Source organism: Asterias amurensis, chromosome 22 (assembly GCF_032118995.1).
Source record: "Asterias amurensis chromosome 22, ASM3211899v1".
Lineage (NCBI taxonomy): Eukaryota > Metazoa > Echinodermata > Asteroidea > Forcipulatida > Asteriidae > Asterias > Asterias amurensis.
The window spans coordinates 11,357,728-11,384,722 of record NC_092669.1 but is presented as its reverse complement, the minus strand read 5'-3'; the positions used below and the strand labels follow the sequence as shown (position 1 = coordinate 11,384,722).

Sequence of the window (26,995 nt, the reverse complement as noted above, 5' to 3'; positions counted from 1 at the left end):
AATATATTTCCAGATTTCTTTGATTGGGATGGTAGTTTGACAAATCATGAAGTGTATGTATCAAATAAAAACGTGTGTCACTTGAGGTGAGCATGCGCACAGTTGCGCACGTAGGTTGCCCTTACCAACCAGACCAAAGCAAAATTGGATTGTCCAAAGTTTCTGTCGATGTCCCAGAATAATCGGTGTAAAACGCTTGCTAAAAATTGATTAACTTGTAAATTTAGCTATTCAAGGTGAGTAAAACGAGTATGTTTAGTTACTGTCTGTGTTTTAAAATGTATAACTTAGTGTAAAACGTAAAATTTAAGTGTTTATATAATAATAATAATTGGGCTGGTGATGCACCTGTGCACTGCATGTGGACTGTGTGTCATGTCTGTCCTTACTCTCTGGTGAAACTGAACTACGCATGGTCTATCTTTGTGTGGGTTCAACAGCACCCTTGTCTCTCTTCTTGATATTTCGATATTCAAGATAAACCGTAATGGGCCCCATTCAACCTGGTGGAAGTTGTTGAATGAATCACTCAAAAACAAGACTGAATTTGAAACTGCTTAAAAACGCAAATTCAAAAAGTGACGGTAAAAAAGTTACCTATTAATTCGGCCTACTTAGTTTATTGTTAAAAAGAGACAACGCCAAATGTCCAGTGCCTTGCCCCGGGCATTCTTTTGTTTGTAAACTGGAGCGACGTGGCAATCAAGTAAAATTCCAATTCTCGCAAACATCAAGGTTTGCAAAGAATATTAAAAAGAAAAGTTTCTGTATGGCGCCACAACTTTTTCATTCGATATGAAATAATATAGTATCTAATTTATCTCAATGAGATGTCTCTTTTTGTAAAAATTAGTGAAAAGCGGTGGTGCCATATGGAAAGTTATCCCGTTGTGCAGATGTGAGTGTACAAAATGTTAAAACATTTTTCAATGATTAACTACAGGTGAGACAATGCCGGCCGTTGGAGATGACGTCCCGATGTACTGCTCCCAGCAGATTAACATCCCCCCTGATCTTCCAGACATTCTTAAGCAGTTCACAAAAGCAGCTATCCGAACACAACCCAATGATGTGTTACAGTGGTCCTCAGCGTAAGTATAATCACCTAAACTGGTCCGATGGTTAGACTGCGGGAATTTCAATCACAAGGTTGTGGGTTTGAATCCACTGAAGTAACGTAGTTTTCGAGAAAGAAGTAATTTTCCACGAATTTGATTTCTCAGAATTAGAATTTGAGGTCTCGAAATCAAGCTCTGATCTGAAAGCACACGACTTCATGTGACAATGGTGTTTTTTCTTCCATTATTATCTCGCAACTTCATTGACCAATTGAGTTCAAATTTTCACAGGTTTGTTTTTGTATGCATATGTTGAGACACACCAAGTGAGAACCCTAGTCTTTGACAGTTACCTAGAGTGTCCAGTTGACCAGTGTCTTTAACAAAACGTTACCGGGAAAAGTAAGATTTTTAGAGACGTTGAAAAGAGAAGTGTAGAATAAATTTCTGTTTTTGTTGTTTTATTTTCAGATACTTCCACGCTCTTGCCAAAGGTGAAACGCCTCCTGTAAAAGAGCGCTTAGAAATGCCCATAGCTACACAGAAGACGGACACCGGTCTGACGCCTGGTATCCTGTCAGTCCTCAATAGACAGGTATGTTTTGGACGCCCATCGTCATTAAAGAATTTGGGTACTTTTTGTAACGCAAAACACAATATCCACAGATTTACATTAAACTCACACAGTTTGAAGATAATGATAGGAGAGGGCTTCCCCCTTAAAATATTACTGAGGTTCCGTGTTTAAGGCTTTTAAAAGAACCTCAGTGCACTTATCAAAAAGAGAAGAAGTTCCTCCTGGTGCTGCTGGTATGATTGGTGTGACACAGCACCTTGTAAACCATTACATGGTGCTACGTAAAGGAATTGGTCTCATACTTCAAGCTCCACAATACCTTAAGAAACATGTTAAAGCCCTTAAGACGCCCTTCGGGTGTGAAAAGTGCTATATAAAAACTGTTTTTTATTATTATTATTTTCACTTTCAGTTGGCTCCCAAAAAGACACTGAAACTTTCCGAGTTGGAGCAGAAATGGAGAGACAACTGTCTCCCCAATGAGCGACTGTACAGTCTCATTCAACTGGGAAGCTTCGGAGATGACATCGAGTGGCTCAAGTTCTTTTCATTGGCATGCTCAGCATTGTCTGGGGTAAGTTCAGTTAAGATTATCTCTTCCAAGTCGTGACTAGTGCTGGGCGAATAGTGAATTTTTGTTATTCGGATACCGCTGGCCAACTATCCGAAATTAACCGGATATTCGAATAGTTTTTTTTTCCGCTAGAGGGCGCTATTTAAAAAAAATAAAATTAAAAAAAAATTAAAAATATTTTTTTTTTGCCGCTAGAGGGCGCTGTTCGTTTGTGAATGAGATCTTATGGGCGGATTGATATTAGTTTTAGACAGTGTCACTCGGTTCATTCATAAAAATGACCGGATCTAATTTAAAGATGGCGATTTGCTTTTTCTTTTGATCGTGATTGACTCTACGTGAAGGAAAACTTTTGTAATCTTTGAACAAATTACGTCAGAAATGTCATTGTTTTAACTCTTCACGGAGTCGAGCATAGTTAAATACTTAATATATGCTGTTTTATGCTGTCTTAATAGAAGTTTCATAAGGATTCAGACAAAATATTCATATCAGTTGTCGCCCGACGTCCGCGGATATTCGGATATTAAAGAATATCCGGTTACTCGGTTGTAATTACAGAATTATCCGGTTTGTAAATAGGTATTCGCGCCCTATGCGGATATCCGGTTAAGAAAAAATAGGCATTCGCGGTTACGGATAGGAAAACCTATTCGCCATTAACCGGATATTCAAATAATTCGCCCAGGCCTAGTCGTGACACCTTTTGTTTCACATTTGTTTCCATACTGTCAAACTTTTACACAGCATTACAGAATGCTTCAAAGAAATGTAATAGCGGACAGAGTAGTTAAAGGTTTTTACAATCTAAGAAAATAAACAGTATGGATGCCAATTTGATAAGCCGAGGTTTGTAGTAATCGGCCTGTGGACAGACAGAGTCGAGCAAACAGAGGAACACAATCAACAACAATGCTTATTTAATTAAAATACCAACATGATATGAAAAAGAACAAAATGATGAAATACCTGGTAAAGCAGTCAATGGAAAAAAAGCTATGTTACAAACTGTGAGAAATCGACTCTTTCGAAGGAGGCTTTAAAACACGTAAAAGAACCCAGTGCACTTAGCGAAAAGAGAAGGGGTTCGCCCCGGTGTTCCTTAATTGATTGGCTGCATATTGCCCTCAAGGACCTTGTAAACCATTACATGGTGCTGTGTAAGAGGAGTAGATCTCATAATCCAAACAGAGTCCCCCCTTACCTTGCAGGAAAATACTGTATGTGAACTTAGAAACAGCCGTAAATCTTGTGTATTATTAATTTATTATTTGGTAAGTGCTGCTACACAAAGCACTACGAATCATAAAAAGATGATGGTCACTATCGTCATGGTGATTTGTGTTCACACGTTACTTAGCAATTAAAGATCGATGAACAGATAAGATGAGATCGGCCTGAGGTCGTTGCACTTGAATCCTTGAGCAAGACAATTAACTACAATTGCTTTGTCCTTTGGTTTGGATATAAGGCCATGGGTCATGTGTGTTGTTCCTATGGCATTTTCTTTGTTATGTGGACCATTTGTAAGTCTGAAATTCGGACCCTGATATTTTCATAAGTGAAAGCTATTTTGTTTATTTATACATTGTAATAAACTAAGAGGTACCTAGCAAGATATTATACACAATTTTGACAGCCCAGGCCTTTCAAATAAATCAAGGTAGAAGATTTTGAGTCCCTGACATCAGCATTTTGGACAGACCTCAACAAACTGTTAGATAATTGAGGTATTTAAATGATCAAAACTTCACATTTGCAGGGCATTTGTTTAATTTTTGAATGCGCAGGTGGTGGGGGATGTTGACAAATAATTTAACAGCAAAAGACAATCAAAGTCCAAAAAAAAAAAAAAAGAAAAAAAAAATCGGTAATAGATGTTTTGTAGCTTTTCCATTAAAAAAGATACATGTACTGTACATACCTTACAAAGAGTTTTTAACGGAAGAGCTAATAGAGTGTTGGTGTTGTTCGCTGTAGACTCTGAAGAATGACGCAATTAGTTAAAAACTGTGTTTCTGTTACCCAACAACGTCAAACCCAATTGTGTAGGAGGTAACAAGTTATTTTAACAAAAATGGTTGTCCTTAAGTGGTTGATAGTTACTACATGTATTTAATTGAGAAATCCATGCTCGTGTGTTCAGCCTTGTTTTAAAGGCACTGGACACTATTGGTTTTATTACTCAAACTAATGGTTAGCATAAAAACTAGCTTGGTAACGAGCATTGGAGAGCTGTTGATAGTATAAAAGTATAAAACATTGTGAGAAACCGCTCCCTCTGAAGTAACGTAGTTTTCAAGAAAGAAGTAATGTCTCACTCGAATAAAAAAATACTTTTGACCTGAAGCCTTTAATTAGTCACCTGAAAGTACACAATTAATATTTGCAACAAGGGGTGTTATTTCTTGCATTATTCAGAGCCACAGAGCATGCACTTCCTGCAGGCACGATTTATACACAGCCTAATGGAAGAAAATATAAAATCTTATATTTTATGGAGATTGCACTGTCTAAATCTTATCAACTTTTGATTTGATGAAAGGGGGGACATCTCAAAACTCTAATTCTTGGATTAAGGTGGAAATTATGACACAAAATGTCAACTTTTCCATAGGACCTGTGTAGTATCTTGCCAGCCAGAATACCCAAAGAATGCACAAGGTCACACTTTTTGTAAACAGAGTTCACATGGTCAATACACGAAGTGAGAATACTGTTATTTGACAATCAGAGGTGTCCAATGCCCTTAACAGTAATTACATTTTCCCTTCTTCAGAACATCACATCTGCCATGAAGGTCATCTGTGAGATCCTGACCCGTGACCCCGAGGGCGGGGCAGCTAGAATACCCTTTGACCTCTTCAAGGAACTGTACACCTACCTAGCACAGATCGACGGAGAGATCTCGGAAGAGCAGATTGAAAGTGTATTCACGTACCTTCAGTACCATGTGTAAGTTTGATTAAGACCCTGGTCCTAAAAGCATAAACCCTGTAAGCATACAAAAAATGCTAAGCACAGAAAAATCTTACTTTAATGGTTGGTTTTTGTACATTTGTAGATCACGTTTTTTAACCATGACTTGAATTCATACTCACTGTGAATGAAGATGTATGTACATTATAATTTACCTGTAGAAGTTTCAGCTTCATTAGTTGTCCAGTTGAGAAAAAGGTGAAAATCACAGAGCGTTTTCCGGAAAGTCGCGTAATTACCAGGTTTCTGTGAAAGGATTTGTGAGCTTTTTGTGGGACACAAAACACAATATCCAGAGATTTATTTTCAGCTTACACGGTTTGAAGAAAAATGATAGTAGAAAGCTTCCTTTAAAATATTACTAGCTGAGGTGACGTAGTTACAAGTACAGCCGTAAATTTCACCAAACTCTTCCTATACTAAAGATTAATCTTAAGTTCGCTATCCATAGGTTTTAGGACATATTGAACTCATCCTAAGTTAGGACGGGTTACTCGTCCTAACTCAAGATAGGTTTAATCCTAGAGTTTTGTGAAATCGGCTACTGGTGTAGTACCAGAACTGGTGAATCATTGTAAATACTAAAATAATGTGTTACTTAATATTTTCCTTTTTGTTTCTTACTGATACAGAGACAAGCAAAGTGGTGTAGTGCAGCCAAGAAACTTCCTGAACCCCGACTGTCCAAAGCTTGGTCCTTAGATGCAACAAACAACAACAACAACAACAACAACAACAACCTCCAGCTGTACATACTGTTCCTATTGTTGAGTTTGTAAGAAAAAATTGTTTACCAAGTACTGCATCAAACCACACCTTGTAAATTTATTTTAAATTTAATGTACTTTTCATATTTATCTAGGTTTTGTTGCAATTTGAAAAAAAGTAACGTTATTGTAAAGTAACTGTTAATTTGCTTTTAAGAGGTAATTTTTAGTCAAAACACACTTTGTTTTATTTTGTAAAGTTATTCCAAATTTTCTTTTGATAATATCTTGATATGGTTGCATTTTGAAACGAAACAGAGTAAAGTTAATGGTATGTAATTATTAATTTGCATTTACATAGGTCAGTTAGTCAGTGACAATTAAACAATGCACTTGATGCATTGATTTTGAATTTGGTTAAATATTGTAAACTTTGTAGAAAGTCTATTCTGAGGCCGATTTCACAAAGCAATTAATTCACAGGGAGACAAATTGTTAGTATTACTACAGTGATTTGTAATGCGACATTACACTTAACTTAGCAACTACGATTGATTTGCAGTTAAGACCAATCATAACTCTTTGTGTAATCGGCCCCTGGTCAAATTAAAAATAAATTTAGTGACCAGCCCTGCGATCTTTTGGTATGTTACCCAAAATTTCAAACCTTGACTACTGATTTGTTTTCCTTTTTACTTGTTCACCTGGTAACTTCTGAGATGAAGTTCGAGTATTGTATGATTTGTAAACGTTTACATAACAAAGCTTTAAGTTATTGTTTTTAATCAAGAAAAAGAACAATTTACTTTAATTTTGACCATAAAAAATTACTTGTTTGCCCCAGCCAATTTACAATTTTTTTTCTGAAGAACATATGTTTTTTAAAAGCAAAACATGAAACAGCGACAACTTTTAATGTTAAATTGTTAGTTAAGATTTCTTGTCCCATACATTTGTTTGAGAAAAATATTCTGTACTGCCGTTTAATGTTTGACTGTAACTTGTTTATGAAGAACATCTGGTTTTAAAAGAAACACATGAAACAGCGAAAAGTTTCAATGTTAATTTTTTAGTATAGATTTGTTGTTCCACATTATTCTTTGCAGAGAAAATATTCAGCACTGCCGTTTTATGTTGAACTGTAACTTGTATGTAAATACATCTATTAAAAAAAAAATTGAAAACACAAGTTTATTGTACAGTTTTCTAAAAAAGTTCTTTCTTCACTTACATGTACTTTATTTACAACTGTTTCCAAGAGTAGCACAAACACCCCAATATTTGGGTGATGTGTAAATGTTACTGCGCCTTGAACACCCAGTAGGGTGGATCTGGCGCATGGCAAGTTTATAGACCTTATCGCAAATACCAATGCGCAAGCGCAGACAGTTGAATGAGGTGCATTGTGGGATAGATATGAATCAAATTTTGATACCAGCTAGACCACAATGCACCTAATGTCAACCTTTACGCGCACGCCCCAGTATTTGCGAAAAAGTCTATGTTCTATGAGCGAGAAACGCCCTCTTCTCAAATGCTTACTTCAAGGGGAGCCTTTTCTCAATATTTTAACTAACAGCTCCCCATTGCGCGTTACCAAGTAAGCTTCTATGCTAACAATTACTTTGAGTAATTACCAAAAGTGTCCAGGGGTGGATTTCACAATGAGTTAAGACTAGTCTTATCTCGAGTTAGGACGAGTTACTATTCCTAACTTTAGGACTAGCAATACGTTTTTCATATCTCCTAGGTTAGGACTAGTCCTAACTCTTTGTGAAACCGATCCCAGTTCCTTTATTACAAGGTTGAAGACAAGGAACATTGATTTTTCAATTCAATAGTATTCGTCGTGACCACTTAAGGGCAACCTCTTTTGTTAAATTAAAATCGATTGAAGGTTCCACTAATTGGTTTTGATGTTGTTGGTTAGAAGAAACACTGACTAATTGTATTATTCTTCAAAGCATACAACGGTCCACACTGAAAGTCTCTTTAGCTCTTCGATAATAATCTTCATAAAGGTACGTATATATTTGTTTCATGGATAAGCTACAAATCAACAGTCAAATTTTAAATCTACAATGTTATTATCTGAAGGCATTGTACATTGTTATGCTTATTACTTTAAATAAATAATCGACGGCACAATCCGACGGCACAACTCGACGGCACATTCCGAAGGCACAACTCGACGGCAACTCTCGCCAGCACAACTCGACGGCACAACTCGACGGCACAACTCGACGGCACAACCCGACGGCACAACTTGACGGCACAACCTGACGGCACAACCCGACGGCACAACCCGACGGCACAACCCGACGGCACAACCCGACGTCACAACCCGACGGCACAACCCGACGGCACAACCTGACGGCACAACCCGACGGCACAACCTGACGGCACAACCCGACGGCACAACTCGACGGCACAACCCGACGTCACAACCCGACGGCACAACTCGATGGCACAACTCGACGGCACAGTACAAGGGCACAACTCAGCGGCACAATTCGACGGCACAATTCGTCGGCACAACTTGGCGGCACAACACATGTTGAAAGGGACTTATCAATTAAAAATAAAAATTTGTCTCATTTTTTTACCTATTGGTTTCAAAAATCCACAGAGGAACTAGCATGGCTCGTCTACAAGCAGTTATCATCTTCAAGGTCGCCATTGTAGCCATCGCTTGGGCGACATTTCATTCACAATGTAACCCAAGTTTCACCACACCGAAACTACGAGCTCGAGAAGCACATACATTTTATTCTGGCCCGATACGCGATCACATTCTGCATGGGAGAGCGTACCGCAACGCAACGCGTCGGTCGCACGTGACCTGTGCGACCTTCTGTCTGCAAGACGTAGGTTGTCGGTCGTTCAACTACTGCCCGGGTGTCAAGCTCTGCGAGTTGAACTCCGATGTGTTCGCCACTGACAAGTCTGATCTGCAGCCTTCCAGTGGCTGCCTTTATTTTGACGAAGAATATCACAAAGGTAATGAAACGGACCTACGAACAAAACCCAATGTGAACGTTTTATAAAACAATCTGGGTATTTTCGCCTTATAGTTGAACCCCTCAATTTACACAAAGTAAAAAAATCTTAAGATGTGTATACTTAAGTATCACACAACAAGCACGCTTATAAATGATGTGGATGTAATTTCGAAGCCCCCTTACTTTAGATGGTCTATCTCCAGATTTCAAGCAATCATAGTTGTATCCTCAACTTCCAAATTGAAAAGACACACTTTCCCCAAAACCTTTTCCGAACGCACATGTTTGCCCACAGTTGCAAACTAAATTCGCACAACTTAATCTGACAAGTTAGTTTCAAATGATCAGTTCTGTTTGTGTTTTACAGCAGAGTGTGTTGCAGTCACGCGATCTGTTTCAAGAGTTCTCAACTTCAAGTATTATCCAATGAAGTCTAGTGACACATTCAGAATCGACTTCGCCATTAAAGGAAAACATGCTGCAATGATGTCTCTTTCTGAGTCAGTCAACGAGGATAATTTCCATCTGATAAGTGAGTATTATACACATTTCTCAAATTGATTTTATTCTCGGTAAGTCCATACCAGGAAGTGTCGCATTGTCTCATGTCAAAGACCTTTTCGCAAATACCAATGCGCAAGCGCAGACTGTTGAATGAGGTGCACTGTGGGATACATATGGATCAAACTTGGATACCAGCTAGACCACAATGCATCTAATTCCAAGCTTTACGCGCGCGCCCCAGTATTTGCAAAAAGGTCTATAAAAAAACACCCAAAGGCCCTCTGTCCGGACACTTTGGCAACAACCTTCTGCATAACTCTTCTGCCAAGACATTACGACATTATAACAATAACCATTGTTAAATAAGATGGTTTAAGTGTCAACGTAGTCTTGGTTTCAAGACCTTCACACAGGTCTGATTCCCAGCCTCGCTACCAGCAACGTCTTGGACCAAGACTAGTGTTAACATTTTTGAATTGGTTGCCGTGCGAAGTGTTTTTCATTTTCGGTGTGATTTCTAGGATAAGTTGATCACACCATAGAGGTAAACATTTGTCTGTTTGATAAGTACAAAATAATTTGTATTTGGTTAATTATGATGTGTTTTTATATTGTTTTATCCCACAATCAGTTATTGGGGCATGGAGTAACAATGCAACAACTATCAGTTGTGGAAGCTGCGAAGGCCGCAGCCCCATCTACAACTCGGTTCCTTCATATGGCATACTGAGCGAGTTTGAGTACCGTCGGTTCTGGCTGAGCTACAACTTGGGTGACATACAGGTGGGCAAATGGGGAGAGATTTCCCCGATAATGGAATGGCGTGATGAACACCTCAATGTGACCGTCAATTACGTCGGCATTTCATCGTTTTTCCCGCCAGCGTCCTGGATCATGTATGATTTTTGCAACGCATAAGATGTGTTATTCAAAATAGTGAGAATAATTAAGAAAAACACCTTGTTGCACAAATTAATTTGTGTGCTTTCAGATGTCTAATTATAAAAGTCTTATGTCCAATGCCTTTTACCCAACAACCGTCAATACAAAATTAGTGGAACCTTCAGTGTAGGAGGTATCGATTTTAAATTGTGTTTAAAGGAACACGCTGCCTTGGATCGGACAAGTTGGTCGATAAAAAGCGTTTGTAACCGTTTTTTATCAATTGCATATATTATGGTTGGAAAGATGTTTTAAAAGTAGAATACAATAATCCACACAAGTTTGCCTCGAAATTGCCTGGTTTTCCTGTTACTGTGTGAACTAACACGGTTGGCCATTTATGGGAGTCAAAATTTTGACTCGCATAAATGGCCGACCGTGTTAGTCGACGAGGTAAAAGGAAAACCGTGCAATTTCGAGGCATGTTTGTGTGGATTATTGTATTCTACTTTTACAACATCTTTCTATACCCATATGCAGTTCATAAAAAACGGTTACAAACGCCTTTCAAAGACCAACTCGTCCAATCCAAGGCAACGTGTTCCTTTAAGATGGTTACTATTGCATTGAGAAATTAATGCTCCTTGCGTATTCAACCTTGTACTAAGCACTGACGATGGACACTGTTGGTAATTACTAAAAATGAATATTATTTGCATCACTTCTGGTAACGAGCAATGAAGAGCTGTTGGTATTATAAAACTGTGAGAAACGGCACCCTCTAAAGTATTTGAATAAGGTAATCTCAACTTCTGGTCTAAAAACTTCAAATATGCATCTGAAAGCACACAAATTAATGTGCAACTAAGGCTGTTTTTCTTTCATTATTCTCTTGCAACTTCGACGTCCATGAGTCAAAATTTTCACAGATTGGTTATTTTTTGTGTGTGCAAACACACCAAGTTAGAATACGGTCCTAGAACACTGGCCGTATTATTACAAACAGATGAAATACAATACTTGACTGTGTCCGATCTAGAACAGAACAAAATTCAACTCGACCTATAACGTACACGAGCGGTAACCTGAATGCGCACGGGTTTAGCTAAACGTGCACGCACAAGGCACCAGACTGGTTGAAGGCCAAGAACACGTGGTGGCAAAAAGCAACGATTTTACACACTAAAGTTCTGTAACACGGGTAATCTTCAGCAATAAAACATGGAAACATGGAAAGGTTACTTACTTTTCACATCCACAAACTGAACACCAATTTGCTACTGTCACTTTCTGGCAAAACTTTGAGGTCGATCAGAGCGCGGTCTTTGAAAAAACGCCAGGAGGAAACGTGGCTCAACATGTCAACACTTGAGGGCGCATTTCTATTACGCAGTGTTCTAGATTCGCTCGTCCCCAGCGCCTTGCCAAAGGCGCTGGGATGGGCAAACGTATTATGCACTGTCATTGCTTTATAGTGCGCAACCCATCATGCATCACACTCACACAGCACCATATTCATATGCACTGTACGCATGACGTACTTCCTGAACAAGAATCTGTGCAACGATTAGCCCATCCCCGCGGTCCTTGATGGCCGCTGGGGCCGAGTGAATGTTCTAGACTGCAAACCAACACGAGATCCCTTAGATTCTTACATTGGAACGACAGGCATTGTTTTTTTTTATGTACGTCGGATTTGACTGTGAATCTCCATAAACATGAAAGCCTTGCGGATAACGATAGAGACCAATAAGTCTAGCCATGGAGGTGGAAATAGTAGCTAAACGCCAATCCAGTGGCTGGCTGGGCCTCTCAACCCCAGCGAGTGCAATATTTTTAGCTGGTGACGTCATATGCAGGAGGTTTTTGCGCTCATTTTTTTCAAAAGCATGCCTTTGGCTCATGATTCGCCAATAGTATTTGAAACAAATATAATTAGCTGTTGTAAACTGCTTAGCAACCAAAAGGACATACGATTGGATAAACGCAAAAAATAGATAATGGCCCGACGTTTCGACCCTAGCAGTCTTTCTCGAAGGTTTAAAATCAAAATCAATATTTTTTTAAATGTAGGCCCTACTGAAATCGGCAAACAGACAAAAACAAACCCACAACATTTTGTAAGATTTTATATTTTAACTGACATTTGCAGCAAGCTGGGATAATGAAATACACAAAACTTTAAACCAAATTAATACAACAAAGATGATGGTTTGTATACATTTATTGTTCAACGGTCACATTGCATTACATGTACACACATGTATTATATCTTACTTTTACAGATAAAAGAATAAATAAATAGTCACGAAAACAAACTGAAAAAGAGCTGCCACATGAAGGTTAAAGCTCAAAACAGCCCTCCGGACACAATTTCCAGTAAATTGTATGGTGGCACAACTTCACCCAGAAGTAAACTGTGTATTGTGTTTATGCGTACTGTGTATGCATTCACCAACTAATAGACACACAAAATAACTATTTATAATTGCAGGCTAGCATAGTTTATCTTTAATAAGCTAGAGGATGCTCATAAATGGTCAGACAGTAGGAGGGTTAACTGTGTACTGTGTAGATGCATTAAACACAAGACATGTTGCAAAATATCATTCAAAACCAGTGTATTGCAGTGAACGGTCAGACAGTAGGAGGGTTGACTATGTACTGTCCAGATGCATTCAAGACATGTCATGACTTGCAAAATATCTTTCACAAATAATCGATGGTATTGAACCGAATAGACAGTAGGAACGGTAATGAGTTGAACTTCTTATAAAAGACCTAGCTGATAATTAAAAAATAAACGATGAACTCAAAGCTTCAAACATCACTTACATGTAGTACAATGAATTATCTTTTTTTCTCAAGTGCAAAAAATATTACATGAACTTTACAAAATGTACTGATGATAGAATGTGTGGTGTGTACATGATTTTGATTAAGCATTTTCAAAGCATTCAACAGGTGCTTTTACATGTGTAATTGATTGCAATCAATAAAAATAATGTAATTGAATTATATCTTTTCTGAATGCTTTCTTTTTGAAAAGTGGGCAAGAGAGTTGTTTCCCTAGCGCTCAGTGTTAGTTTTCATGATCACAAAAACACATGACAGGGTACTCCATGGCAACACCTCACGGAGGCAACAGACGCAATTGCCCCCATGCCCCCTGGGCCCAATTTCATAGAGCTGCTTAAGCACAAAATTTGCTTAAGCACGAAAATAGCTGGCTTATTTTACACATGTTACTGGCAAAAATTTCATGCCATGAACATTGCTTGTGACTGGTATTTAGCTGTTGTTTACTTAGCATAACAATTAAGTGGGGTCTTTGCCGATAATCTGATTTTACTAAGCAAGGAAATTTTTTGCTTAAGCAGAATTTTTTGCTTAAGCACCTCTATGAAATTGGGCCCTGGTCATTGCCTTGTTGCCCTTAAAATGCTCCAGTAGAAATTTACAGTTTTCTCATAGGGTTTTTATGAGCATTTAGCGGGTACAAACCACATTTCTAGCCGAAGCCGAGGTCTCGAAATTCAAGCGACTGAAAGCACACAACTTGTGCGACAAGGGTATCTGTTCTTCCACTTTTCTTGTGCAACTTCGACGACTGATTGAGTTAAAATTTTCACAGGTTTGTTATTTTATGCATATGTTGGGATACACCGAGTGAGAAGACTGGTCTTAGACAATTACCAATGGTGTCCACTGTCTTTAAAGGAACACGTTGCCTTGGATCGGACGAGTTGGTCAAAACAAAAGCGTTTGTAACCGTTTTTTATAAAATGCATATGGTTGGAAAGATGTTTTAAAAGTAGAATACAATGATCCACACAAGTTTGTCTCGAAATTGCGTGGTTTTCCTTCTACTGTGCGAACTAACATGGTCGGCCATTTATGGGAGTCAAAATTTTGACCCCCATAAATGGCCGACGTGTTAGTCGACGAGGTAAAAGGAAAACCACGCAATTTCGAGGCATGTTTGTGTGGATCATTGTATTCTACTTTTACAACATCTTTCTACCCATATGCATTTTATAAAAAACGGTTACAAACGCTTTTCAAAGACCAACTCGACCGATCCAAGGCAACGTGTTCCTTTAACATTCCTGTTATAAAGAGGTAACTAATTGACCAGCCCCATGACCTTGTTATATCAAGAGTCTAAAGGCTGTCAACCCTAGTAAAACAGAGCACTGTTATCAAGAGGTTCTGCTTGTAAAGGGTACATTTTGAATTCTTGACTCTAATTTCTGATTTGTGTTTCTTTGTTTTACTGTCCTCTTATAACAACGTTCCTGTTATAAAGAGGTATTAATTTGGCCAGTCCCAGCGATATTGATATAACAAGAGTCTACTGCATTATTTATTAATCCTTTCGGAGTGCTCCTTTAAGCAATAGCGTCATCATCATCTGAAGCCTCTTCTCTCAAGGGTTGCATCGCAGCCTTCTGAACGATGTCCATCATCGGAATAAGTTTGCCATCATCAGACACTGACATTGGTTGAATCACGCCTTCCCTGCTCCGGGAAAAAAAAAACGAGAAAAAAAAACCCAAGAAGACAAAAATATGAGTTTCAAATTTGATGTTTGCGATTTTTAATACAAAAATAATGTTGATGTTACCTACGTAACATTTTACTAACATTGCACTCCTAAGCTAGAAGCTTCTTCAGACTAGTGATCATGACCAATTAATTTCATAAAACTGTTATAAAGCAGAAAATACTGCTTGACGAATTGTTGTGCTAAGCAAAAATTAAGTGGAGCACCAGTCATGACAGTATAAACTTAATGTAAATTTGGCTGGTTACCTCTTTCTTCTAAGCAATACTTTTCTGTGCTCAGCAATTTTGTGTGCTTACAGGCTTTGTGATATTAGGCCCGGGGCCATGGCCAATGCCCAACTGCTTTTGTATCCTCTCTTGGTGGTCATAGAGGGCATTTTACGTGTCGTTTGGACTTGTCGGTCTTAAATGTTCCAAGACCTACTAGGTATTATGATAGTACAATAATAGTAGTAGCTTTTTATTAGCGCTCATATCCCTCACTCAGTGATGTTACCTGGTAAAAGACCGATCCATTAAGCTCCGCCCCTATACGTATTGACCAATCACAACGCATCGAAGGTCCGACATGCGTGCGCGTTTGCTTTGCGCGCGCGGCAGAGTTGTACAGAAAGGCATTGGAGAGGCTCACGTGTTGTTGTTAACATGTGCGTCGTGGGCGGAGCCTAATGGAACAGTCTATTCTGTGGATCATATTACCAAGATATGACCTTTGACCTTCTAGTCTGGGTCCCAGACTACTAGATGCTATGTTAGTATTATGTTACCTTGTGATTCTATGGATCATATTAGCCAGCTCCACAGCGGCTACCTCCTTCTGCTCGTCCGTCATGCCTTCCATTGGGTTGGGTCGTTCAGACTCGACACGGCCAGTCACTGGATTCACTCTACACACACAGAACAAAAAAAAGGTCAGGGTTAAATTGGCCCATTTTGTGTGCATACATTTTGTGTGTTCATACTTCCTGCAAATGCGATACGAATTTCAACGTCACAGCCCTGTTTGTGCTGTGAATGTTTCGCAAGAGATTTACACATTTTGCAGAAAGTACGAACCCGGCTTTACTCTAACAGCCTCATGCTCTCGCTCCTCTCTAGTACTCAAATTTGTCTGTCTCAGTAAGCACGGAAAAATGCTTATCGTTAAGCAGCGCTTTGAAATTGGGCTCTAGTCACACTTACTCATTCCTGACGTCCTTATACTCTTCTGTATCGCTATCCTCTTCATCGGGGCTGTAGTCCGTGTTGCCATGACCACCAGCCAGTAGACCACGCCTTGCCAACATCCCTGCCGCGTTACCATAACCTGTGTACTTGATGAGCTTTGTCACTGCAATTGAAGAAAGGAGGTTGTACGGTCATTCTTTCTCATGGTACTTAAAATAACCCATCCCAGCAGTCTTGGATGAGATCATGGCCGAGATCACGGCCGAGTTTCATGGTTCTGCTTACTGCTGGATTCTTTGCTTACGGTAAGCAGAGCCATGAAATTTTGCCAAGGGGATTGAGCTAACAAGCTCATCAGCCAATCCCAGCAGTCTTGTAACACCGGTGGGGGTCGTGCGAGCACCAACCATTGCTTTGATTAACAACAATTGTTCTTACCTGACTCTTTGCACAGTATGAAGAGGAAATCGGCGACAACTTCTTTTATATCGGTGGAGTGGTTGGTCATGAGTCGAACCAACTTATTACGGATTCTGCATCCTTCTTCTGGCAAGTGGCAGGCTTCGTCTTTCTTAAGAGGCGGCAGGACCTGTTATATAAAGAATTTGAAACCGTTACAAAAAAAGAGAAGTTATAGTGGCTTCTTAGATAGCGCTCGTATCCGTCACTCAGTGACGCTCAAGGCACTTCAACATTCTGTATTTTTCTGCAAGGTATATAAGTGGGACTACAGTTGAAGTATGAGACCTACTCCTTTTAAATAGCATCATGTAATGGTTTACAAAGTGCTGTGGCGCATTATGCAGCCAATCAAACCAGGAACACTGGGGCAAAACCCTTCTCTTTTGGACAAGTGCACTGGGTTCTTTAACATGCGGTACACAACACACAGGACCAACTGCTTTACGTCCCATGCAAAGGAGGGAGCATTCATGGTTAAGTGTCTTGCTTAAGGACACAGGTGTCACGACAGGGACTTGAACCCAGGCCTTGGAGAAGAGAGAAGGGCCTTGGTGACAGGGTGCAGTGCTTTTCTAACAAATACTTTACTGGTAACAGTTTTCAAGAGTAAGGATGAAACTGGTGTGTAGAATTCAGAGTTTTGGGCTAAAGGGGGAGAAAGGCGTCAGACTAATACTTACCGTGTCTTTTAACAATCTGCGTATGTGCGTGCTTCGTCTGCATAGGACACAGAGGGCGCTCAGAACAGGGTTAAGCTGCTCGACGACACGTAACTTCTTAGCGGCTGCAGCCTGATAAAAAAGAAAAAAAAAATTAAAGTGCTTGTCATTTTAATGACATGCACATTGCAGGTATGCAGAGCTATGTTAAAATAAATGAGTACTATTTATTAAGCACCGTGTAAGGGTTTAAAATGGGATGTGGTCATACTTTTTACTAATTAATGTCAAAGACCAGTGTTCTCACTTGGTGTATCTCAACATATGCATAAAATAACAAACCTGTGAAAATTTGAGCTCAATCACACGAAGTTGTGTGCTCTCAGATCTTGACTTTGAGACCTCAAAATCTAATTCTGAGTTCTCAAAATCAAATTCATGGAAAATTACTTCTTCCTCAAAAACTACGTTACTTCAGAGGGAGCTGTTTCTCACACTGTTTTATACTATCAACAGTCTCCATCGCTCGTTACCAAGTAAGGTTTTATGCTAACAATTATTTTGAGTAACTACCAATAGTGTCCCCTGCCTTTAGCGATAAGTGTTTTGGGTTCTTTACAACATGCGGAACCTAGAGGAACCATTCCATCCAAAGGCCCAAACTCTTCCTAACTAAGAATTAATCTTAGGACTTAGTACGAGTGAAGTTATTGATTCATTAAAACTCATCATAAAACAAATTTTAGGATGATAAGAAACCAAGACCTCAGATGGCAAAATTTGTCTGACAAAAAGAAAACTCACCCTGTCAACTCGCATCTCCAAGAACCTCATGATGCTCGAGACTGCTTCCATGTTGCGCCCACGGTACACTAACCCGGCCCTTGCAACGCTTCCAACGCCGGGTTCAGGGGTCAGCTCTTCGACGCAGGACAACGGGAGGGCACAGGTCAAGAGATTAATAGTCTGGCTGCAGGGGGAAACAACCAATAATAAAGTGAAGGATAAAGCACGGGTACCAAACAAGCTTACACCAGTCCAATTTCGGGCCATTCTCATTTCGAAAAAGTACTGAGGAGTGCTACCACGTTGGTGCCACAGTTAAAAAGCCTCCCCTACACAGAAAGACTTCAAGCCCTGAACTTATACACACTAGAACAAAGACGACTAAGAGGTGACCTGACTGAAACCTTTAAACTGGTCAAGGGGCGAGAAAAAGTCGATAGCATAAATATTCTTCAAAATGGACAGGAATACCAGGATGAGGGGACATTCCTTTAAGCTGTATAAACCTACTCTTAACAAGAACAGAGGGAGGAGATGTAACTTCTTTTCCCACAGCCTCCCACAACAAATAGTAAATGCCACGACAGTGTCAAAGTTTAAAAAAAGAGCTTGAAGAAGAACATGATCGGATATGGGGTCGCAAAGGCGGAAGCCTGAATAAATTCTCCCATCAATCATAAGTAGAAAGTAAGAGTTTTATATTAATTTTGGTTTTTACCCATACACCGATGTGTGTTAGCACTGTATACTCAGTACTTTCCCCAAGTCCAGTGAAAAAATATCACAGGCATATTACTCGGGAGGTATTCGAACTCAATTCTAGAGCAGTGTCTTAACAACTAGACTATCGAGATTACCCAGTAGCTAGAGGCAGTTCGAATCCTATGTTTTGGCAGCGGGTACCGCATCGATATAATAGATGTCAAATTTGCATCAGGGATAAAGAATACTAAAGTAAGAGTTGTATTTAGGGAAATGTCTTCAGCTTACCTGTGGCATTCCTCCGTCTTAGCTGGAGATGTTGTTTCAGTCAGTAGCATCTTGTAGCAAGCTTGACCCAGACGCTTCAACACTCCGGATTCTTCTTCCTTTGTAACGCACAATAAAAGTTCAGCATTGGTTACAGGTTTACAACTAATACTCGTAAGAACAGCATAGAATAACCACGGCGCAGGATTACCATTCCGATTTCATCGCTCTGCTTACCGCTGATTTCTGGGCAAGTGAGGACGCTTCATAGAGCTGCTAAGCAGAAATGAGCAGGATAACAGTCACAAATTGTACTTGTAATAATAATAGTCTTATAATAATAACCTTAGTAATAATAATAGTCTTATAATAATAACCTTATTTTAGTAAGCGTAATTTTACTATGCTTGGCTACTTTTTAATCTTAAGCAGCTCTATCAAATTTTAGTAAGCGTAATTTTACTATGCTTGGCTACTTTTTAATCTTAAGCAGCTCTATCAAATTGGGCCATCATACAGCCGCTTTTAAAGATGAAAACCTTGCTTTTAATTTGCTTCTCAGCAAATATTAGCAGGAGACCCGTCACAGATGGTATATGACAGACGGTATTTTTTTCTGGTAAGAATAATTTTATTGTGCTTAGCAACTTTTTCTGTAAAACCTCACCTGTTCGATTTCCTTGAGTTTACTGTGTATGACTGTATTGAATAAGGCTTTGTACACCTCGCATGCAAGATTGGCCTCCTCTTCTGTGATCTTGATCGTGTCAGCCGTTGACACGGCATTCATCGCCGCTATCAACCCCTCCATTGCTGTTTCTTCTCCGCCCGTTGCTCCCCCTGTGGCTCCTAGGTCTGTAGTTCCATTCGAAGAGGGTTCCGTTGGTGGGTGTGGTATGGGCGTGGCGTTGGCAAGGACGTCGCGCTCGAGGATTCCCGTCAGCAGCTCAATGCCATTGTGATCATTTCTAACCTGTGATCTGATCAGTAGGCAGTAAAAAGGTAGATGAAATTGCCGATTACGGCAGAGTGCCTACAATCTACCTCTTGTCAATCCTTTCAGTGTGAACTTGACTGTTTGGCCTTCTTAAAAACAGTGGACACTATTGGTAATTACTCAAAATAATTGCAAGGTTAAAAGTGTCTTGAAACATTATGCCGCAATGCATCTTGGGGATTAAAAATTAGTCCCGACTAGTGTCAAAGTCATGACTTTTTAATTTGAAGGCCATCTCATAAAACCCTCAAATTGTCTTAACCACATCGTACACACCAGACAGCTCAAATGCCATACTCCAATTAGAAAATTTGAGACCTGATATAATGGAACTCACCTTGTGCTCGAACAGAGTGCAGTCATCAAAAACAGTAATCTCATATCAAAGAACTGGAGGAAAGAAAAAGAGACAAAAAGGTCTGTTAAGGAAAGATTGATTTGTAGAAACACATGTATATTTTCTAACTCCAAGAGAATTACATGTAGGCCGTGTCCGAAATTGCAGCTACAGCTACGGCTATGGCTAGACTGTCATCATGCGCTGAGGTATAGGACGTCCTCAGCAACACCCTTTGTAACAACTGTAGCCGTAGCTGTAAATGCCAATACAGATATATGGCCTAACCTTCAATCGTTCATAAATGAAAGTTGTGGCTAACATGCTCCGACAAACTTAAAGGAACACGTTGCCTTGGATCGGATGAGTTGGTCTATAAAAAGTGCTTGTAACCATTTGATGTAAAATGTATATGGTTAGAAAGATGTTGTAAAAGTAGAATACAATGAACTACACAAATATGCCACGAAATTGCGTGGTTTTCCTTTATATTGCGTGGTCGGCCATTTATGGGAGTCAAATTTTAGACTCCCATAAATGCCTGACCATGTTATTTTGCAAAGTAAAAGGAAAACCATGCAATTTCGAGGCAAATTTGTGTGGATCATTAAATTCTATTTTTGAATGTTCTATCTAACCATATGCATTTCAGTACGAACGGTTCCAAATGCTTTTCAAATCGTACGATCCAAAGCAACGTGTTCAACATTTTTACCTTTATTTCCATAGGTATTTGTGGATCTCTAGTGGTGTACAACTTTACCCTGTCCATGACAAATCGAACGCAGTCACATTCTCTGTAGCAAGAAAATAAATATTGAATAAGTAATATTAAATTTGTGGCCAATTAAAAAAAAGAGATGAATGGTAGGGGTAACATTATAGGCTCAGGGTAACAAATGATGATTTAAGAAAGAAATCAAGAGTGCAGGTTATTTTTTTTTTAAAACCATTAAATCAAAGAACTGGAGAACATTGTTACCTATCTAGCAAAAAAAAGAAAAGAAGGTAAACTGAATGTGTAAGTTGTTAAACTATTTTGGCTTTTAACAAAGCCAAACTATTTGTAAAAATTACCACGTAAGCTTCCCTTGTGGTTGCTGCTTGATATTTAATATTAAAAAATTGCTTCCCTTATTAGGTGATCCCCTGGCTGCCACTTCCCAGGTTGTATCATAAACTTGGGTATGATCCCTAGCCAGACGGAAGTTGTATGGCTTCAGACTGGCACCCCCTAAAAAGATATTGACAAACAGGGAGATTGCCAACAACGCAGGTCGGTACTTAAACCAGAGGTCTTTGGTTCAAGTCAATTTTTCTTTGATCAAACCCAAATTATTTTTCATTTTATCTGTTACAATTTTTGACACATCAACCCCTCCACCCATTAACCAACAATGTGTCCCTTTAACTCCTTGTGTAGTGTCAAAAAGGGAATTTGGTGAAGAGGCTTTCATCCTGAAGTACAGTGAAATGAAGGCTAGAAAGAACTCAGGTACTTACAAACATATTTGTTGGACTGCCGTACTGTTGAACACTAAATTGCACAAGCACTTCTCCGCTTCTATGATAACTGTCAACATTAAAAAAAAACAAGATGTTGACAAATAATTTGTGCAATCAGGTACCAAATATAATAATAATATAATAATAACAAATTCTTATATAGCGCATTTCACAATAAACCGTATCAATGCGCTTTACATTAGTCCCCTGCTCATTGGGCCAATAAACATCCCTTTAATCTTTCTCAGCTCCCATTAGGGAGTATACAGCCCCGAGCTGCCGTGGCGCTCCGAAAGCTTTTCATTCACAATATCAACCTCTACCCTCGCAGGTACCCATTTATACCCCTGGGTGAAGAGAAGCAATTATAGTAAAGTATCTTGCTCAAGGACACAAGCGTCACGACCGGGATTCGAACCCACACTCCGGTGAATTAGCACCAGAACTTGAATTTGATGCTCTTAAAGGAACACGTTGCCTTGGATCGGTCGAGTTGGTCTTTGAAAAGCGTTTGTAACCGTTTTTTATAAAATGCATATGGGTAGAAAGATGTTGTAAAAGTAGAATACAATGATCCACACAAACATGCCTCGAAATTGCGTGGTTTTCCTTTTAACTTTCAACTAACACGTCGGCCATTTATGGGGGTCAAAATTTTGACTCCCATAAATGGCCGACCATGTTAGTTCGCTTAGTAGAAGGAAAACCACGCAATTTCGAGGCAAACTTGTGTGGATCATTGTATTCTACTTTTAAAACATCTTTCTTACCATTTGCCTTTATAAAAAACGGTTACAAACGCTTTTGTTTTGACCAACTCGTCCGATCCAAGGCAACGTGTTCCTTTAACCACTCGGCCGCAACACTCTAAATATCAGGTTCTGAACAATGCAACATCACCTGGAGCATTGCAGTAGACGAATGCACAATGGGAAAAAATACTGGCAAGGCAAAGCATCTGCCCCCCCCCTCTTATACTGCAGTCCCTGTGACAGATTTATTGTTGAAAAAAAAAACTTACTTGGTAACAGGCAATGGAGAGCTGTTGATAGTATAAAACATTGTGAGAAAAAGCTCCCTCTGAAGTAACATAGTTTTGAGAAAGAGGTAAATTCTTACTCAAATATTAAAGCCATTGGACCCTTTCGGTTAAAAAAAAAACCTAAAAGTTCACAGATTTACAAATAACTTACAGGGTTTACAGAAGGCAATGGTGAAAGACTTCTCTTGAAATATTATTCCATGAAATGCTTTACTTTTTTAGAAAACAGCAAAACAATATAAATTCTCGTTAACAAGAATTATGGATTCATTTTAAACACATGTCATGACACGGCGAAACGCGCAGAAACAAGGGTGGGTTTTTCCTTTGTTTTCTCCCGACTCCGATGACCGATTGAGCCTAAATTTTCACAGGTTTGTTGTTTGATATAGAAGTTGTGGTACACAAAGTGTGGGCCTTGTAATGGACAACACTGTTTACCAAAAGGGTCCAATGGCTTTAAAAGACTGCCTTTTATTACATTGTGCAACAAGGTTGTTTCTTTCTTTCATTATTCCCTTGCAACTTCGATGACCAATTGAGTACAAATGTTCACAGATTTGATAATTTATGCATGTGTTGGGATACACCAAGTGAGAAGATTGGTCTTTGAAAATTACCAAAGGTGTCCAGGGGTCGATTTCACAAAGAGTTAGGACTAGTCCTACTTTTTGTAGCTCGAGATCCTAGTCTTAACTCTTTGTGAAATCCACAAAGAGTTAAGACTAGTCTTATCTCGAGTTGACGAGTCTCGTCCTTACTTAGGACTAGCCATACGTTTATAATATCTCTCAGGAACACTTTTTGAAATCGACCCCAGTGCCCTAAAGGCAGTGGACACTATTGGTAATTACTCAAAATAATTATTAGCATAAAACCTTACTTGGTGACAAGTAATGGGGAGAGGTTGATAGTATAAAACATTGTGAGAAACTGCTCCCTCTGAAGTGACATAGTTTTTGTGAAAGAAGTAATTTTCAGAGAATTTGATTTCGAGACCTCAAGTTTAAAATTTGAGGTCTCGAAATCAACCATCTAAACGCACAAAACTTCTTGTGACAAGGGTGTTTTTTCTTTTTTATTATCTCGCAACTTCGACGACCAATTGAGCTCAAATTTTCACAGGTTTGTTATGTTATGCATATATGTTGAGATACACCAAGTGAGAAGACTGGTCTTTGACAATTACCAATAGTGTACACAGCCTGTAAGATAGGAAAATATAATGCCTGTGCTTCTACCTTGATCATTCTGATTGGCGTTGGGTTTTTCCTCCAGCCCAGCCAGCTTGAGTAAGAGGAGTATGCCTTCTTTCTGGGCTAGCTGATATAAATGGTGCTTCTCTCTACTCATGATCCTTAAGGCTTCTAGGCAGAGACAGTAACATTCTGTGTTATAGGCAGCCTCCAAGGATTGCAGGACGTCTCCAATGAATTTCTAGAACAGGAAAGTAAGTTTTGTAACTGGATAAGCACTGGGGAAACATCTAGACGAAATAGGGACAGATGTGAGGATAAGTCTTTTGCAGAAGGTGGCACTTTTTGGAACAGCAAGGATCCTGGAAAAAGTCTGATGAAATAATAATAATAGTAATCATAATAACTAGTTGGCACGGTTGGCTTGTGCGTAAAGCGCTCGCCTCTCACCAAGGTGACCCCGGTTCGATTCCCGGCCGAGGCCATATGTGAGTTGAGTTGTGCGTTGGTTCTCTGCTGTGCCACAAGGGTTTTCCAGACCATCCGGTTTTCCTCCCTCGGGAAAAATCAAACACATTCGATCTTGGCTGTGCTCCGTGGTCATAATGGGTTGATGTGGCTGGCAGCCAGAGGCGCCCTTGCATGCCTGCTTCTCGAACACGTTATAGCCGCGCCTGTCGCAATTCAGCTCTTAGCTGCGAGTAAGGATGATTAGCCCCCCAAATTATTATAATTATAGTTTTTATAAAGCCCATTTCACGAGAACGTCTTCATGCGCTTTAAATTTAGTGCCCTGCAGCGGAGTCCACAAAACGCTAAGAGTACAAATCGTCCCAACTAGGATGGGTTCAATGCCTCCTTGCGTCTATGGTTGCGGAACTTACCTCACCCTAAGTCCTAGAGTTTGGTTTAATGGACGGCTGGTCATTGGGCAAATAACATTCCTTTTTTAAATCTTTCTCAGCTCCCTGGGGAGTATAAAATTTTGGCAACCGTAAAACTTGAATTCAGTGCTCTTAAAGGCAGTGGACACTATTGGTAATTACTCAAAATAATTATTATCATATGTTGAGATACACCAACTGTGAAGACCAGTCTTTGACATTTACCAATAGTGTCCAGTGTCTTTAACCAGTTCCTGAAAACATAGGGCAAACTTGAATGTTGCTCAAATTACCTTTTTAGTTTCACTTCCAAGTTCCGGAAAAGTAAAAGTCTGAGCGTTCTGAAAATGACGAAACAGATTTAATTATCACATCATAAAACCACAGTGAATGATATTGAACGGTCCGACAGTAGGAAGGTTAAGTAACTAAACACATGTAATGCATGCACCACATAATATCATAATGCAGGATGGAATATTTGCATCTGTCATTCATGTAACCACAACTGTGGATAATGTTGAATGTCAAACAGTAGAAGTTACAAGCAGACCACGGAAGCCTTAACCTCATTTGCCCCTGGTCTTGGCCATGGTGCTCTTCAAGAGTTTCCTAATGACTTTAAGATTTTCCAAAGGAAATGCCCTTTGCAAAAAGAAAGTGGCCTTGCCCTTTCAACATCTTAACATCAGAGGTTAAATTTCAGGCCTGTAACTGGGTATTGTAGTGCATTATTCTTCGGTGTTAGTGCCATGAAATTTGCCCCAGAAGTTGAGTCTGATCAATAAAGTTTCGAAATCCCCAACCTGGACTTACCTCTTTGTTAAATTCTTGCAGTTTATTGCAAATGTCAGCTTCATTTCTGGCATCGAATGCAGGAATCATTGAAACTATAAGAGCCTCCATTGCGTTCTGTCTTCCAATTCAAGTCGCATGAAAATTCACATGCACTGGAGAGAAAACGCACAACGTCAAAGAGACTTTACGGTGTTACTGTGATTGAAGTTAAGGTTTTTTCCCTGAAGAACAACAGTTTAATGTAATTGTCAGCTCTGCCAGATACCTGCAATCCAAGAACAAAATAAAGTGAAGAAATTAAAAATCTCATTAAGTCGGGAGGATGGAGGGTAACAACGGTTATCACTAGTTACAATAATTGTAACGCTTGGAAAAATGACGGAAACTAGAGAGACAGAGAGCACATTATTAAATGTAAAAATTACATATTGCCTAACAATATAATATAAACATGCCTAATAAATCATGACATTTTCATTATTTTGATTTTTTTTATGACTATGAGTTTAACGACATAAATTTCAGTTCAATTTACACTTTACGTATCTTTTTACAAGCTATGGTGACGTTAATTACAAAAGGTTATCGTCATCACTGTGCAGTTGTGTCTGTGTCACTGTCAGTGTCAGAGGATTCATTTACTGTCAGTGTCAAAGTCACTGTCACAGTGTAGTGTCAGTGTGAGTGTCATTCCCAAACAAAACTCAACGTCAGTTCTTAGCCCACCTTGTTGAGCTGTTAATGGCTCGGCTTTTAACATCGGTCTCATCACTGTCTCATGTAATGGCCACAGTGATGAGACCGATGTTAAAAGCAGAGCCATTAACAGCTCAACAAGGTGGGCTAGTCAGTTCTGAGTTTGTGAGCATGGATGGTGAGAGGTGAGAGTGTGTAGCCCACCTTGTGAGTGTGTTGATTGATTGAGTTTTTCTTGAATTGATTGAGCTACAGACGACAGAGCAAGTCGTTTCCAGCCCCAGATTGTTCTATTTCTTTAGAAGTTAAGAAAAGGTTAAGATAATCCTGCAACTACCCTGCAATTAAATATATATTCTGAATATTACTTACGATTTTACAAACACAAATGCATTGTTCGTCTCTGGACTTCATCAATTTTACTCCTCTCAACAAAAATGAGTCAAAACACTGCTGCTCCCCATCCCACACTGCGGTGGTGCGGCAAACTATAACAACGCGTCGCTGATTGGACTAAAGGGACCTGGGTATGATATTCTGACCAATGGTAAGACGTTTACCTGGAAGCTTTGCTGATTGATAAGCATAGCAGTACGACAAGTCTGATTGGGCAAATAATCGGACGGAAGGCCAGTTGATCCAAT

General features: G+C 39.4%; 2 protein-coding genes across 2 annotated transcripts; one reads left to right on the top strand and one right to left on the bottom strand.

Moving 5' to 3' along the window:
- Window positions 1-102: 102 nt before the first annotated feature.
- Window positions 103-6,476, top strand: LOC139953950 (ropporin-1-like protein). The gene is made up of 6 exons (XM_071953561.1): window positions 103-236; window positions 944-1,091; window positions 1,530-1,653; window positions 2,048-2,209; window positions 4,989-5,164; window positions 5,821-6,476. Exons 2-6 carry the CDS (start codon window positions 952-954, stop codon window positions 5,888-5,890), a joined length of 672 nt encoding a protein of 223 aa, XP_071809662.1. The 5' UTR covers window positions 103-236; window positions 944-951; the 3' UTR covers window positions 5,891-6,476.
- Window positions 6,477-14,300: 7,824 nt separating this feature from the next.
- LOC139953922 (chaperone Ric-8A-like) lies at window positions 14,301-26,820 on the bottom strand. Its single transcript, XM_071953530.1, has 15 exons — window positions 26,724-26,820; window positions 25,674-25,920; window positions 25,151-25,198; window positions 24,019-24,214; window positions 21,733-21,802; window positions 20,945-21,026; window positions 20,230-20,282; window positions 19,563-19,875; window positions 18,917-19,014; window positions 17,945-18,110; window positions 17,162-17,272; window positions 16,458-16,608; window positions 16,035-16,182; window positions 15,620-15,739; window positions 14,301-14,804 (listed from the first exon to the last, which is right to left on the bottom strand). Exons 2-15 carry the CDS (start codon window positions 25,761-25,763, stop codon window positions 14,675-14,677), a joined length of 1,776 nt encoding a protein of 591 aa, XP_071809631.1. The 5' UTR covers window positions 25,764-25,920; window positions 26,724-26,820; the 3' UTR covers window positions 14,301-14,674.
- Between the last annotated feature and the right edge of the window lie 175 nt (window positions 26,821-26,995).